Raw genomic sequence first — 17,740 nt, forward strand, 5'->3', positions numbered from 1 at the left:
GGCCTTATAATGCTTGTGCACTCGCATATTGTTAGTATTCGATGAGGTGTATAAGGTATTATAAGGCTGTTGTACATTGTATAATAATCTCACAGGATGATTACTGATAAGTATTATAAATCTTATTCAAAGTATTAAGGGTCATGCTAAACAAGTGGAGCGACCCATAGCGCAAATTCCACAATCGGGGTTGAATTCTCATTGTAAGGATTTTGTTCAAAATTAGATGTGGAAAGGACCGAGTTCTTCAGGAGAGGGGCGGAGTTAATTAAGAGACAATGGTGACAAATTTCACCTAAAATCCCAAAACATTGCTAAATTAAATATAAGTTGTTTAGCCGTAATTGTGTAATGGAATGTGGGTCTTGCCGGGCCTTTGGGATTATATTTATGTGGTTATCTACAGTACTATAGGGTATTGATGATTATGAATGAGTTAATCAATCGTTCCAGGCTTATCGGAGTTTGTTCTTGTGTTATAAGCTTTGCAACTCCAACATCTAAATCCTGGTTTTGTCTAGAGAGAAAGCTCGGTTAAATGTATAATAGTCGATAATGATGTGGGGTAGAGTTATCTATACACATCCATCTAATTGTGCTCTAGGCTCTAGCACAACCATTCAAGTATGTGATAGCCGATAATGTGGGGTAGAGTTATCTATACACATCCATCTAATTGTGCTCTAGCCTCTAGGCTCTAGCACAACCATACAAGTATGTGCTAGCCGATAATGTGGGGTATAGTTATCTATACGCATCCATCTAATTGTGCTCTAGCCTCTAGCACAACCGTGCAAATATGTGAGAGGCGATAATGTGGGGTAGAGTTATTTATACACATCCATCTAATTGTGCTCTAGACTCTAGCACAACCATTCAAGTATGTGATAGCCGATAAGGCGATAATGTGGGGTAGATTTATCTATACACATCCATCTAATTGTGCTATAGGCTTTAATAATCAACATGCATCTTTTGCTAATTTTTTCTATACTAATTAATGGCTGGAACGCTAACTCTTAGTGAAGGTATTAAGACTACTCACTTTTATTTTTTATTATAATGAACTATATATAAACCGATTTTTTAATCTCCGCTGTAAAGATATAGGTTCCCTCACTTTCATTATATACTCTTTGTTTTATCAAATCGAAGGACAAACCCGCAGCTTGAAACTCAGCGTCATACTGTATATAAAAAGATGGAGGGGTAGTAATTAAGCTATATATATATTAATTGAACAATTTACAAGTCGTAGAAAGAACAATATCTTTTTTTTTTTCTATCTTCTCCTTGCACAAAACAGTAAACTTACATGGATGTCATTGTCAATGCCAGTCAGATATACTCGTATTATTTTATTGATTTGTGAGTGGAAAAGTTTGTGTAGTACCTGATGCAAGATGGAACAGGGATAAGCTTCAGAAAACATAGTCTCTGCTCTCTTGAGTATATATTATGTTGCATTTCTGTAGTTACCTGATAAGATGTATTAATAAGATAAATTATCCTTCCCCCTCTTGCTTTTGTCATTTTGTTTTATGAGTCATTTGCTTCAATTTGACTATTTCTTTTCTTCCTCGCTTTTAAAGTGATTATATAGGTAGTTTTGCTGTTATATTTCCCGCACTGCACATTTGAACTGTGCTAATTTTAAACAATGGCAAATTGTGACGATCAGGATGAAACTAGGTCTCTTGAATATGAGTTAGTAGAGCTATCCTTCCCCGGTCTAGGGTCCAGTTCGAGGAGAAATTCGTCCATTGCCTCTTCAAGAGATGCCTTTGATGAGGAGCACATTAAAAAATGGGCTAAAATTGAGAGATTACCGACATATGAACGGTCAAAGGTTTTTTTGTTGGATGAACATGATGATGAAAGCACGGTTATTGGAAAACGGATGATTGATGTCTCCATGCTTGGACCTCTAGAACGACATCTTTTTATTGAGAAGCTCATTAAACAGATTGAACAAGATAACCTTCGGTTTTTGCAGAAACTTAAGAAGAGAGTAGATAAGTAAGTGATACTAGTCTTTGAGAAATTAATGCCATACAGTTATAAAGTCTGAAGAACCATTCTGGGCACAAGCTAAATTGTGATACACTGATAATTACTTGCTAATGACTTGACTCTGAAATGCTGCTTTTGTACAGAATTGGTTTGAAATTTCCTGCTATCAAGGTGAAGTATGTAAACCTCTCCGTGGATGCTAAGTGCAAGGTTGTCGATGGAAAGCCTCTCCCAACTCTCTGGAACACTCTGAAAAGCAGTTTCTCTGTAAGCTTATGAATTATCTAGAGTATTCTCGCCCATTACCTAAATGATGACGTGTATTGCACAAAACGTACTCGGCTTTATGATTCACCCATATCTAGACTTCAAGTTCTAGATATCGTTTTCCTGAAACTCACCTTGTTATGTTATGCTTCAGATCATTTCGAAGTTACTGGGGTCTGAGCTGCAGGAAGCAAAACTAAGCATTATCAAGGATGTCAGTGGTATAATCAAGCCTAGAAGGTCTGTCAGGGATTGATCTATTTTATATCTCTTACATATCCTGACCTTAGGAGATAGGCAACGGGGAACTAGGAAGCACGGACAATCTACCACGTAGTGTGTCCATGTTAGACACCGACACAAACACGACACTTGGAAATATGTGTCCGACTCTTAATAAGCCGTGTCTAATTTTTTATTAATATTTTTTGGACACTCCTTGACACTCGAGGATATTTGAACTCAACATTATATAAATATCATGTGATGTAATTTAAAGACTTCTTATGATAAAAACATGATTATCTTTTTGCATACATCACTTTATTTCCTGATATGTTGGAATTTGGGTTGTTATTAATCTAATCATTAGGTTTTAATTAATTAATTAATCTACAGAGTACTATATAATTTGAATATTATTTTAAAACTAAATATAAAATACTTCTACAAATTTTGTTCTCGTAATTTCAACATTTTTCTACACTATAATTGGGCAAAATGCGTACTATATAATGTGTACCTATACATGGATACACGATACATTGTATGTAATGCAACAGTCCTCGGCCCTCAGTGGAGGAGTTTGAAAATTAATAAAGTGACCCTCAATAAAAAAGGCAACCATGGCTTGCCTGCAATTAACTTAAGCACATGTAGATACATCAAGGACTCAGGGAGCAGCATTTTCTTTTATAGAATGTGGAAGCGTGCAGCAATTATGCATATCTCAGTTTATATCTTATTCCTCCATGGTGTTGTGCATATACTTTAAAGAGCTTAAGTTGTGTGTGTTTTTTATCATCTAATCTAACTTAGATTCGCACGGGTGTGTGTCTAGGTATGGACCTTGACTATATATGAAGTTCCTCATATTTGTTTTGCTTAAAATGAAGTGTCGAATTGTCTATTCATATTCGAGTGTCGACTATCATCACGGGCACGTGAAGTAAAAATAACATACACGGAGTATATAGTTCGAGTAACACAGTTTGTAAAATGTCTTGTCAATATGATATTTTCTTGCAATTTTTACTTCATGTAAGGTGGAGATTACGATTATGTATTCATGTCATGCAATCTTATGATAACTGCCAGTTATCTTCTTAACAAAGATAATTGTCCTAGGTAAATGCATTGATTCAAACATTGGTGGTGTGTGTAGGATGACTCTGTTACTTGGTCCTCCGGGATGTGGAAAGACCACCCTCCTATTGTCACTCTCTGGAAATCTGGACAGATCTCTACAGGTCTCTATAATCTATTTTGTCCATTGCTTGTACACTTCCGTGGAATGACAATGTAGCTTACACGTGGTACACAGACCCTTCTTACCCTGCAATTTGTGGGAGCCATTGAGGCACTGGGGTAATGTTACAAGCTTACGCTTGTAATATTCATTGGGTTAAGGAGTTGGAAGGTTTAACAAAACCTCATTAGAGGGTAGATGTTCCTAAAATAAATGCAGTTCAGTGTTATAGACCATGGAAATATGACTGGATCTTAAAAGGGGATAATTATACTGATTTTTACAGAAAAAATTTATGCTGCAATTTCAGTTTCCACCTGCTATGCTACCTAGAGATTTTATCAATTTTGATTGCAGAAAAAAGGACACATTGAGTACAATGGGTGTAAACTGGAGGACTTTGTGCCACAAAAAACTTCTGCTTATATTAGTCAGCATGACATGCACATTCCTGAGATGACCGTGAGAGAGACAATTGACTTTTCAGCTCGTTGTCAGGGTGTTGGAAGTCGAGCAGGTAAGTTGGTCTGGTAATTATGCATTATGATCACACTTGTTATGCTCTTATATTTATTAGTATTCTGCTTCTCATCAGATATAATGGTTGAGGTCTGTAGAAGGGAAAAGCAGGAAGGAATTGTTCCAGATCCTGATATAGATGCATATATGAAGGTATCTGACTTACTAGCCTTCTACATTGCCTACTTGCTTTGCGCATGCGTGACTGTTTCCGGCTGACCCGTAATGAAAATGGCTAGGGATTTGCATCTGACGTTGGCTACTTCACAATACAAGAAGCAGAAACACATTACTGACCCTTTTTTCATTCCATCTATTCCAAAGCAAACAATATTGAGTGTTTGACTCTTTTGAAAATCGGAAATCAATTAAAGCAAATAAAATCTTATTTATTTGTTTGTCTCCTCTTATCTCCTAGTTCAGATTTCTGATTTTACCGAAACCTACATGAATCCTGGCTTGAGGTTTTGCCAGAAGCAGCATTTTCGATACTAGTTATATTTTTGTGGTTTAGTCTTCAGCATTCTCTTTAAGTAGTTAAGTATCATGCATGGAGCGACTGTTTCTTTGAGACTGATGGTTTAATCTTCCAGGCAATCGCTGTTGAAGGGCTTAAGAGTTCCCTTCAGACGAACTACATTTTGAAAGTAACTCTTTCAACATCCCCCTTTCATATGATTTCTGCGTTGAGCCTAGCATTCAGTTATTTACCTCTCGTTAATTCTCCTACAGATTCTTGGGATTGATGTGTGCGCTGACATAATAACTGGTGATGCTATGAGGCGAGGCATCTCAGGTGGTCAAAAAAAGCGATTAACTACAGGTACAATACAACATTATTCCGAAGTACTCTCACCTTTCACTTGAAACCATTACTTTTGCTTTTGGATCGGAGTTCTTGGAAATCAAAAGTTTGCGATAGAAGATTGGGGTCTACTCAAATGTGACTATTTTTGTGGGTTATATCTTACCCAAAGTGGAAATATAGTGAATTCATTCGAACGTCCCAGAAAGGAAAGTGTAGTGAATCTAATGAATTGACGGAGTAAGATATTTGAACTACATAATACACCCTCAATCTTAATGTTACTTTGCATGAATTACGGTTCGATGGAAACTGCAGGTGAAATGATTGTTGGACCAACAAAGGCATTATTTATGGATGAGATAACAAATGGGTTGGACAGTTCCACTGCCTTTCAGACTGTTTCGTGCATCCAACAATTAGTTCATATCACAGACGCTACAGCACTTGTTGCCCTCCTTCAGCCAGCACCAGAAACCTATGACCTGTTTGACGATGTCATCTTCATGTCAGAAGGAAAAATTGTATACCATGGACCCAGCAATCGTGCTGTAGAATTCTTTGAGAACTGCGGTTTTAGTTGTCCACAAAGGAAAGGAGTGGCTGACTTTCTCCAGGAGGTAACTCATTTTGAGCCATTTATCAAGATGACATTCTAAGACTTGATGCCATTGTAAAGAGTTTTGGCCCATTACTCAAATCAACCTCAAACAAAAATGATCAATATATATGGTTACGGTCACCCGCTTTTGGCCATAGATTTATTAAAATTATGAAAAATTTATATTATTTAAATGATAATAAAATTAGTATAAATAAAAATAATTATCATAGTATGTTTGACATGTATTGTGACCTTATTCCGACCAAACTTTATACAGAACCGACCTACCCGACCCATTTTATAGGTCTACCTGTACCCGATTATGTATTTGCTACCAAGTAAAATTCTATTCAATTTGCCATGCATTTCTCTCACATAATCATTCTGGGTTGTATTTCGTTATTTTCAGGTTATTTCAAGAAAAGATCAGGCGCAGTACTGGTGTCGTAGTGAACCTTATACCTTTACCTCTGTCGATGTGTTCTGTGAGAAATTTAAGGCATCTCCATTTGGGAAAAGTCTATTTGAGGAGGTTTCACAGTCACATGTTAAGACAGAAGCTGACGATAGAGCTATTGCCTTCTGCAAGTTTTCTCTACCTAAATGGGAACTCTTCAAAACTTGTTTGTCGAGAGAATTCCTTCTTATGAGGAGAAACTCTTTCATATACATATTTAAAACTATTCAGGTCAGTTTTTGTTCATTTGCTTTGTTTATGTTAAGGCGCTGCTGTTTATCTTGCATGTAATCTTCAGTTTATATAGAAATGTTGGAGTATATACTACTTCATCACTTCAATCAGAAAAGATCAGGAAACGCATGTAAGATATATATGGAGTAGTTTCTTTTTGGTTAAGTTTATGTATCACACTGCTGCATATGGAATCGGTGCTTGTATGATTTCTAAGTCTCCTGTTAAAAAAACATTTTATTAGTGTTCAATTATTGCAGTTGATCATCATGGCACTGGTGACAATGACTGTATACTGGCATACGAGATTGCGTATTGACATTCTTCATGCCAACTATTATATGGGTGCTATGTTCTATGGCCTTGTCATACTTCTTGTTGACGGATTTCCAGAAATGGCAATGACAATCATGAGGCTTCCCATTTTCTTCAAACAGAGAGACCTCTATTTTTATCCAGCTTGGGCATACGCAGTCCCAGCCACTATTCTGAAGATGCCTCTTTCCATTTTGCTTGCTTTTGTCAGGACATCACTCACCTACTACACAATTGGCTATACTCCAGAGGCTGGAAGGTGAGTTTGTCAGAAGTCTGATGAGTTAAATGAAATAATGAGTACATTAGTTGATATTATTGGATCATTATACATCAGGTTTGCTTTCTTTTATTAATATCTTATGCTTATAGCAGATTTCAGCTACTTACCTTGTAAATTCACTAGTGGGAGTACTCATAATCTAGGCTCTCACTCATCAGTATACATACGTCCATTTGGCTCGCTTTACACCAAATATGAATACTTTTGCTTATAGCGAACTCTCTCATAATGCACTTGTCAGTATTGGTTATGGCACTACTTCTGACCTCGTAAGAGGGTAATTGCTTTACTTCAGTAGATTTGCAATTCTTGATATATAGTTCTGTTGATTGAATAGGGTAGCCCTAGCACCTAGGGCCTAGGGAGTTAACACGTCTATTGAGACATTTGGTGCTCCGTATGTTTTTTTACATTTGCAGTACTACAGTACATTTGATCCCAGTCTCTTTGGGATAAAGATATTGCAAAATAGACCAATTACTGTGTTATGCAGGTTCTTTCGTCAAGCCCTTCTATATTCTGGAGTGCACTTGACATCAATGTCCTCGTTCCGTTTGTTGGCATCAGTGTTCCAAACCATAGCAGCATCCACATTTGCTTCTGCTATCTTTATTTTTTTTATGTTCATCTTCAGCGGATTTATAATCCCACGATGTAAGAGCATTAGTCCCCTTGATGTTGTCATTTTGGTTAATCTTCATCAGTGCATTACCTCTCTCCGTGTTTCCTTGCAGCATCTGTACCAGTTTGGTTGAATTGGGTTTTCTGGTTCACACCGCTAGCATATGGGGAGATAGGCCTATCTGTTAATGAATTTCTAGCTCCAAGATGGCAGAAGGTGACCAATTTTTAATGTTTGAAGGCCCTCGTAGCTATAAAATTATCCTTTGATTTTGTGACATTCATAAGGGTGAAGTTTTGAGAACGTACTGCAAGATCATTTAAAAATTGCTGAACGGTAATCAGTGTATCATTGTTCTACTGGCACGTGAAGTTGACATTGTTAGTAAACATTAGTGGCCAACTTTGAACTATTGTCCCAATGACTGTAAGGAGGCATAATACAGTGTATCATCTTTGCCAAATGTTCGATACTTTGTTTTAGCGGTTTACTGAACCACATCTTTGGCTGTAGTTGCTTTCGTCCAACACAACAATCGGTCAAGAAATTCTTCAATCACGTGGACTACTCTTTGATGATTACTATTTTTGGGTTTCAATTGGTGCTCTTACCGGGATTTTCGTACTTTCTACCATTGGATTTATCTTAGCATTAACTTTCTTGAAGGGTAAGACCATAAACATGTTAAATAAACATGTTAAATACCTAAATCAATATATTTCAAAGACTATGTGGTATGTCATTATATATCTGTAATTTTCTGAAATTATGATCATGTTTTAGCTCCGGGGTCATCCACAGCTTTTATCTCGCGAGAAAAGCTATCTAAACTACAAGGACGGAAAGATCCCAGCAGTGATGACTATAGTGATTTTAAGGAAAGCAGTTTCAAGAGTAGTTTGGAATTTCAGAACAGTAAGTAACTCCTCATAACTCAACTGCTGTCGAGTGAGTAGTTTTTGTCTATGGATTCCCTTTCCCTCATAACTCAAACGCTGTCGACATAATTTATCCATCTATCTAACAACAACATTACCTCAGTGCCTCAACGGCTCCCGCAAATTGCAGGAAAGGGGGGGATTGCCAATAAAAATAACGAGTGACTGCTACTTGACAATAAAAAGAAGCGCAACCAACTTAGTGAGTCATTTTGCTGTATTCCATCATAATTCAAAACCAAAGAATAACGAGTATTTGGCTTCATTGGAACATCTCCTAAAAAATGTCTGCTAATCATGGCAGGGAATATAATTTTGCCCTTTGAACCCCTTTCAGTGACATTTCACAACGTGCAATACTACATTGACACTCCTATGGTAATCTCATTACTCAATTTTCTAAGCACTGAATCCTTTCAAGCAATAACTTGTTACATAGTATCTGAAGCAGGTAACTGAAGTGCTATAATTCGTTGCTTGTCTTAGGAAATGAAAGAACGGGACTTTTCAGAGAAGAAGCTTCAAATACTCAAAGATATCACAGGAGCTTTTAGGCCAGGTGTTCTCACAGCGCTAATGGGTGTGAGCGGGGCTGGAAAAACAACTCTGCTTGATGTTCTCTCTGGACGTAAGACTAGTGGGACTATTGAAGGTGAAATTAGAATAGGAGGGTATCCTAAAGTACAGGAGACATTTGCCCGCATATCTGGTTACTGCGAACAAACTGACATACATTCTCCTCACATTACCATAGAAGAATCACTTATCTTTTCAGCTTGGCTTCGGCTTCCTAACAGCATTGATTCAAAGACCAAAACTGTATACTTTTTATTTTGTAGAAGCTTATGATTGATGTTCTACTTATTTGTCATGTCAAATAGCAGTACTAATCCGTCTTCCTTTCATTTACGTTAGGAATTTGTGAATGAAGTCCTTGAAACTATCGAGCTCAACGAAGTTAGAGATGCTTTAGTAGGCCTACCTGGTATGTATGGTTTATCAACTGAGCAACGCAAACGGCTCACTATTGCTGTAGAACTTGTGGCCAACCCATCAATTATATATATGGATGAGCCAACAACCGGTTTGGATGCAAGAGCAGCTGCCATTGTCATGAGAGCAGTGAAAAATGTGGTTATTACTGGTAGGACTGTCGTTTGTACCATCCATCAACCAAGCATTGATATATTTGAAGCATTTGATGAGGTAAGATATTTCATACGACCTTTAGCTTCATTCTGGAAAAAGAAAATTACACCTCATGCGATAATCTATTGATGGGAATAGGGTGGAGTACTGGAGGCTGGAGAGTAATATGGGGAAGGAAACATGTGATACAAATGTACAACAATCTTGAGCCTCAATTAACCTTGATACACGTCCATGCTCATACAAGTTGTTGGGGTGGTTTCTTTTTGGTCTTGGATACAATACTTAGGGTGTGTTTGGATGGAGGCAAAGGAAAGGGAGGGAGAGTGGGGGATTTTAAATCTTTTGTTTGGATAACAAATAAGTGTGGAGGGAAATGGAGGGGGAACAATTTGGAGGGATCCATTATCCCTCCTCGAAGTCAAAACAAAATCCTTCCATGATATAAAAGATTTGGAGAGAAATTGTATCTAAGACCAAAAAGGCCGTAATTTAGATGACAGTCTATGTTGAGACGTCAAGTATTGCGATCAAGGTCAGTAATTTGTGGCTAAAAATGTTAACCGCTAGTTTGATCCCATTTATCCTCCGTAAGAGACCTTTTTCTTGAGATGCAACAAACTATAACCTTTTCTTGAAATAGCTACAAAGCACAAACTACGGAGTATCTCACAATTCTTTGATTTCGGATGATGATGGAAAAAGAAAAATGGCACACTAAAGTGGGTGTTCTTTTTAGTGTGAAATAGCAGGCCTTTGGTGTGATTCCTGATACAGTTTTCATAATGGATCATCCGAAAATAGTCTCTTTGAATTATTAACACAGGATGAACATTTTGTGCATCCAACCTGCCTTATTCCGCCATTTCCGGGAGCCGGTGAGGCACATGGGTAATGTTGTTGAATCTATACTAAATAATAAAACAAGAACCACTAATTTTTTTTTTCCCGCCTAGTCTCTTTAGCCCAAAAGTAAACAAATACTTGAAAATCACTAAACATAAGCCCAACCATTGATAGCCCACTTATCAAAACTAAATGAACTATCAACTAACACAACCCAAGTTGATTTCGGAAAACAGTGTCGACTACTCATGTATTTATTTTGTAAGAGGTGTATAAATCTTTTATCCAATATAAACTTATATGTTCGTATTTTGATCTGATATTTCACAATTTAAATTGAATTGTTTCTTATCTTAAAATTCATCCCAAAAATCACATTAGAATCGAATATTTTGGTTTTTGGAAACATATAGTCATTACTAAGCTAATATTCTCTAATTAACTTTTTCACGATTAATGTTTGTCGGAGTTGTTTTAAAAGATCGATTTAGAATGAGGTAACTTGAAAAATTAAATATATAACGATTGGAACTTGAAAGTAAATTGTTCATATTAGGATATTAATTATTTATTGAACCTAAACCATCACCTTAAATTTTTAATAGTTCACCAAAAACATAGCCTTAGAGTTGTATACTGATTTCATGAAATCAAAGAAAATTTAGCATAGTGGTTTATGTATATTGACTATCATATATTCATACGCAATAGAGGATAATTCGTCGTACTCCGCAATTCATCAGTATTTTTTTCTTTTATGCCAATTTTTTTCATGTGTGGACATAATTCGTATGTTTTTTTAAATCATCATTTTCAATTTTTAATTTCGAATAAACGTTTCAAGTGTAAATATGGCGGCTTATGGATATTCTAATTAAATATATGAAACACGGGTGTAAACATGATATGCGACGGATTTGACCATATTTTTAGATTAACACTGCAGTTCATTTGTCAAGAAAAAATAGTAAGGTAATTTGAATATAGAGATTATTATAGGGGTCGTTTGGTTGCATGTAGGAAGTTGCATTGTCTAGGAAGTGATAAATCACATGATTTTAGAATTCATGTGAATTAGGAAAAGTTGTTTGGTTGCATAAAGGAAATGCAATTCATGTAGGCATTCTCACTTACCTAGGGGGACCTAGGTAAGCAACTTCCTCCATTATGGAGGAATTAGAGTTCCAAGGTAATTGTATTTCATGTGAATTGGGGTAACCAAACAAGTTAACCATTTTGCAATTCACCTGAATTGGAATTCCTGTATTATTTAATGGGTAACCAAACAACCCCATAGTTATCAGAGAAAATTGTGTGCTACAGACAATTGAATGCCATATAAATATTGTAAATGTATTTGTTGAGTACCTAATTTCCATGTAATATATACGGAAAATCATTTATTTCATATTACATGTATATTCAATCTGATCCAAAGCAAAGTTGTAACTCTATGAATTTAAAATTTAATTAATTATGTCATTTATACGACTATACATGCCAGTGCAACTTTGCACGGTTCTAAGCTAGTTGCTCTATAAGGCATTGTTTGGATAGAAAAAAAAAGAGGGAAAGGAAGGGGAGGGGAAGGAGGGAAGAGAAAGGAAGGGAAGGGGAGGGGAGGGAGAATGGAGGAGATGATTTTTCCTTCCAATCTTGCCTGTTGGTGGGGAAATAATTTGCCTTGTCGGAAGGAAATGGAGGGATCCATTTTCTCTCTCTTCCAGATCCACCTTCATTTTGCTAACCAAACAATGGATTTCTCATCCTTCCAATTCCCTCCCCTCCCTTTCTTCTCAAATCCCTCAATCCAAACACACCCTAAGTCTTGCAATTATCTTTGTTCTGTCACTTTGGCTGTTATGGATCAGTGATTTGATTTAAAGGTGGTCACTTTAAACTGGATTCTCTTCATGATTATTAATTCTGTTACATATCTTTAGCAATTCTTCCGCCTTTGCTAAAAATCATGTTCTATTTCCACCTCTGAATTTTGTCCACAATTTAAAAAAAATGTTATTTAGGCTGAATTTTTATCAGATTTTGATAAGCCTGTATAAAAACTTCGAAACTGTAGTTGCTTCTTTTGAAAACTGGTGGACGCATGATCTATTCTGGACCACTTGGGCAGCATTCCAGTAGAGTCATTGAATACTTCCAGGTTACATTACTTGTCTTCTTTGCCAAAAAATCTCTAGGTTCTGTCTCCTTAAGGCTCCTTAGGAAGATTTTTTTGATTACTTTTATGACAGTTTTTCTGTCTGGTTTTGTTAGGATATTCCAGGCATTCCAAAGATCAGAGACAATTATAATCCTGCTACATGGATGCTAGAAGTCACTTCTGCATCAAGTGAAATTGATATTAGTGCTGATTTTGCTGAAGTGTATCGTGACTCTGCTTTGTACAAGTGAGTGACTTTAATTGTTACTCCGATTCTGATTTATTAATAATGAAGAATTGAACAATGGCGAAGTATGTTACGTCATTCCGAGTACCAAATTGCGTCTATTGGAGAATGTTTGTCATTTCCTTGTACATTATTAAAGCTGGGTAGCCCCAATGTGATATTGGACTCAAGCAGAGTGAATTATGATGAAACTTGGAATTTTTTTAGCTCCTTTATTTTCGAAATGACAGACCTAGAATTGCCCACTGCTCATTATTTTAAGATATTGGAAATTTGGGTGCGGATACTTATTTTCAGGTTTTCTTATTAATTGAAGATCATTGTTTGATCAATCTTGAATGCATAATCGCTCAAATTTAAATTCTGATTCTACCCCGTCCGCCTCCAGTTGCTATGTTTATATCTCCAAGGAGTCATGTTTTTTTTGTTGCAATACAGTAAAGGCAGCAGTACGATAAATTGATAATTATTCCGTTTGCTGTTTTCTGAGTCCTTTCTGATAAATGTTAACAGGTGACTATCGAGCTTCCTTATAGTTTCATCATGGCTCTCATAATCACAATGATCACGTATCCTATGATTGGCTACTATTCGTCAGCCTACAAAATCCTTTGGTACTTCTATGCTATGTTCTGTACCGTGGTGTACTTCAGTTACTTGGCTATGGTGCTCGTGTCAGTTACACCAAACTTCCAGATGGCTTCAATTATTGCCTCAGGCTTTTACGCTTTGATGAATCTGTTTTCTGGATTTCTTATCCCTCAGCCGGTAAGCTACTTCTTTCAGATGCTCTCTCTTTATCGAATTGACTTTAGAAAGCCCATGCTCTTCCATGCATGAACAGGCAAATGTGAGCATGGTGCTCCCAAGTCCCAAGAACAATGAAAGGATTGGTACTTGGTAAGACCAGAAAAATGAAAGAAAATAAGTCGGTTATTTTTGCTATAATGAATATTGCTTGGAGAGCACGCAACTCATCTTGCTCCTGTAGTATAATCTATTTAATTTCGACTCTTCCTTTTACTTCAGCAACATGAATCTGACACTAGTCACTCAGACATGGGCATTGGCGATCCACTTAAGAAGTTTCGAGGTCCTTGGGATAATCTGAAGCTATTCTGAGCATTTTGCCATCATTTGTGCCAAAAATGTTAAAAATATTGTAAATTTCAGACAGTAATTACTTAAAAGTCATTAGGGCCCCTTAAATAATCTTTTTGAGATTCGGCACTAGACACGAGCATGATACTTGGAAAATTCTTATAAAGGCAAAAACTCGAGATTTTTGATTTTTCATCACATCGAATATCTAACCTAGTCTAATAACATAGAGCACACTATAATGTTCTCATTCCGTACTGGACGTCATTGCTATGAATGAATCATGACTATGTAATAATATAGTGTATTTGGCTATTTGCAGCATATCCCAAAGTGGTGGCTATGGTTATATTACGCAAGTCCGACATCTTGGACTTTGAATGCCCTGCTTTCTTCCCAGTACGGTGATATAGACGGCATTATCACAGTGTATGATACAAAGAAAACGGTCGCTTCTTTCATACAAGACTACTTTGGGTTTCATCATCATCATTTGGGTCTTGTTGCTGCTATGCTCCTTGTGTTTCCCCTGACTTACGCATTGCTTTTTGCCTATTTTATGGGCAAACTCAACTTTCAAAGGAGATGAATGAAACTTCATCGTCTGTAATTGAATAACTTTGGCAAATCTGCCGTACTTGTGTTAGTTGTGCAATTGAATAATGTTCTCTATTTTGTGATTCAAGGTCAACAAGATAGAGAACGCTTTGTATACGGCGATATAAAAAGAAACCGAATAAATAATTTTCCTTTCAGTCACTTTACTACAAAGTACAAACCAATTTACCCACTTTATAGACTATGGTGTTGTTTGACTTTGCTTATGGAAAATGACTTTTTCTTTTCAAAAGGAGTTTATTCACAAGTTACTTATCAGATGTAGTACATAGATATAGTACATTTGATTGACTATTTTCTGAGTTTTATAATTAGTTTTTTGAGTTTTTGTTCAAAATATTATACTCCCTCCTATTCCCGATAACTGTCTCGTTGTTAAAATGACACAAGAATTAAGAAAGTGAGTTAAATAATGTAAAGTATGGGTGAGGTAATGGGAGAGAGAAGGTATTGTGGGGTATTATTCTGGGTAGAGTGATTAAAATAAGTATTGTTGTGGGGTGTGCTGGGGTATTGTTGTGGGTTGAAATGATTAAAATAAGGGGGCGTTTGGTTGGATGTCTATAAGGAAGGGAAATGGAAGCAAAGTTATTGATTTCCTTTGTTGGTGTTTGTTTGACACAAACAAAGGGAATTAAATTTCATTCCTTACACCTCAATCCATCTAATTCCTTACCCCTGCCTCCAACACCCAAGATATGGGATTTCATTACCCTTGTTACCCTTCAACCACCTTATTTACCTACCACCACACTTCCGACTTCCACCACACCGGTCACCATCAAGACGCCATCGCCGCCACCACCACCACCACCACCATGATGCTACCACTACCACAACCACTCCACCTAAACCACCACTCGCACACCAAACAAACCACAACCCACCACACTTCATTTTCATGATGTAACCAAACAACTAGTTACTTTTAGCTAATCTCTTACCTTTCCCCCTCGTACCCTTTCTAATTTCCTTTCTCTTTACCGTTCTCTAACCAAACGGCCCTTAAGTATAAAAGTTACCAAAAATGAATAATGGGATATTATTGTGAATAGACGGAAATGAAAACTGGGCAGTTATGTAGAATAAGAGGGAGTAAGTTTTAGAATAAAGTTTTGAGCATGTTCACTTAAACATTAAGCTAAAAAATACAATATTGCTCAAAAATTATACATATAAATTCAAGTATGCTCAGAAAAAATGTATGTATGCTCAATAACTAAAAGGATAAAATACAATATTGCTCAAAAACTATACATATAAATTCAAGTATGCTCGAAAAAATGCATATATGCTCAATAACTAAAAGGGTTTGAGATAATACATCAAATGCGCAATCCTATTTTCCAATTTACCCTATTCCTCTATGGTGTCCCATACGCTTACCTCAGCTACCAAATCATCCCCAGCATAACAACCAATACCCACCATCGCCACCTCCACAATTTCTACCTTTTTCGCCCCACCACCTGCTTGCCACAATCGTTGCCAGTGTTTCTCCATTGGCGCTAACAACTCCTCACTTGTCGACCCTAACCCAAGAGAATCTCCTAAACAACTCTAGACCTCCGAACACCACCCCACCCTTAAACTTGGAATCCCATCTGTTTTGAGGGGCGGCAGAGAATTTCCGTAATTAGGGTGATGGTTAAAAGAGGCGGGTATTCATTTTGAAGAACTAGTTGGAACTGCGCGTGCGCAGCACGCGGAATAAAAAATTTCTTTCTTTGCATCGGTAGTGTTTGAGGTTGATCAGATGATAAGTCCATTTTATATAGACTTTATCTCCTTATTTTGGCTCTAATATATATGATTATTGCACTAACCTTAGTGATTTTATGAGCTAATATTGTATTTTAGTTGTCTTTGCATGTTTTGTCACATTTTGAAGAAAGTTGAGTGAAGAGTCTATCACGGTCGAAATACTCGAGGAAGGGGGGGGAGGGGGGAGGTGAATTGGGTATTTAAAAACTTATGTCCACTTTTTATTTTATATCAATGCAATTAATTACGTAAAGTTTATTGATTAAACTTTAACTAATTAACTAAGTGATTATGAACGTAATGAAATGAACGAAAAGGAAAACTGTAAAGACACACGATTTTGAATTCAGCTTCCCACGTTGAATCCCCTACGTCCACTATTCCCGATTAATAATTTTAGTACCTTTATCCGGATTACAAAATTATCAACCCAACTCGTATAACTAAATCTAGTTATAACTCAATTTGAATATCACTAGATATTCGGTTTAGACTATCTTAAGTTACTAAGAAAGTGCTTGATTGTTCTTCTAGTGTTCACAATAATATGAACGACTAAGAAACAACATTTAAGCGCTATTATCTTATGACGATACTTAGAAATAATTGCAATATAATATAACATACGACTTTTCAAAAACAATTTTAACTTGTAAAAAGAATAATAAAATTAAAAACGTTTGCAAAGGATGTATTGTTCGAATATTGAAAAGTAGTTTAAATGAATTATTATGCGTAATATTTATAGTAGAAAGGAGATCTAGATTTTCATCTAAGAAACCCTAGATGTCGTGTGGATTGTTGTACAAGGAAGGAATTAGGTTATCTTTTATTTAATCATTTACAACTCATAAAATCTTGGAAGATAAGAAAGAATAAAATAAAAATAATATAAGGAAATAAGAAATCTCCAACAAATATTATTTTGATTTACCATGATTTTTATTCAAGCACGAAAAGATCTTAATCCATTTATTTATTCTAATAATATCTTAGTAAAAGATATGAAATAAATATAAGGAGATAAAATATCTTTAATAAATATTTTACCTAAGATCTTTACCTAAACCCTAGCTATGGTGATGATCTCGTGTAGATTAAGGAAGGAATAAGATTTATCTTTTTTCCTATTCTAATCCAACAATATCTTAGATAATAGATATAAAATAAAGAGTTATTTGATAGCAATAATCCAAACTATACCTCACATTCTCATATTAATCCAAATTATAGTTTAACTGAGAATAATCTGAACTATGGCATCATTTTTCTTATATTGAACTTGTGTCATTTTTTACTAGTAACAACCGGTAATGTAATGGGTCAAGC

The 17,740-nt window shown here is 36.1% G+C and overlaps 1 protein-coding gene across 1 annotated transcript; it reads left to right on the forward strand.

Annotated features, from left to right (window-relative positions):
• The first annotated feature begins 1,105 nt into the window (after window positions 1-1,105).
• Window positions 1,106-13,567, forward strand: LOC141647465 (pleiotropic drug resistance protein 3-like). The gene is made up of 21 exons (XM_074455659.1): window positions 1,106-2,019; window positions 2,157-2,280; window positions 2,435-2,520; window positions 3,665-3,749; window positions 4,106-4,265; window positions 4,344-4,420; window positions 4,861-4,914; window positions 5,000-5,090; window positions 5,391-5,692; window positions 6,086-6,364; window positions 6,628-6,941; window positions 7,459-7,619; window positions 7,700-7,803; window positions 8,101-8,254; window positions 8,371-8,502; window positions 8,830-8,903; window positions 9,012-9,344; window positions 9,441-9,731; window positions 12,598-12,681; window positions 12,795-12,928; window positions 13,442-13,567. The coding sequence occupies exons 1-21, from the start codon at window positions 1,661-1,663 to the stop codon at window positions 13,443-13,445; spliced, it is 3,402 nt and encodes a 1,133-aa protein (XP_074311760.1). The 5' UTR covers window positions 1,106-1,660; the 3' UTR covers window positions 13,446-13,567.
• The last annotated feature ends 4,173 nt before the right edge of the window (window positions 13,568-17,740 follow it).

The sequence above is a fragment of the Silene latifolia genome, chromosome 3, assembly GCF_048544455.1.
Source record: "Silene latifolia isolate original U9 population chromosome 3, ASM4854445v1, whole genome shotgun sequence".
Taxonomy (NCBI): Eukaryota; Viridiplantae; Streptophyta; class Magnoliopsida; order Caryophyllales; family Caryophyllaceae; genus Silene; species Silene latifolia.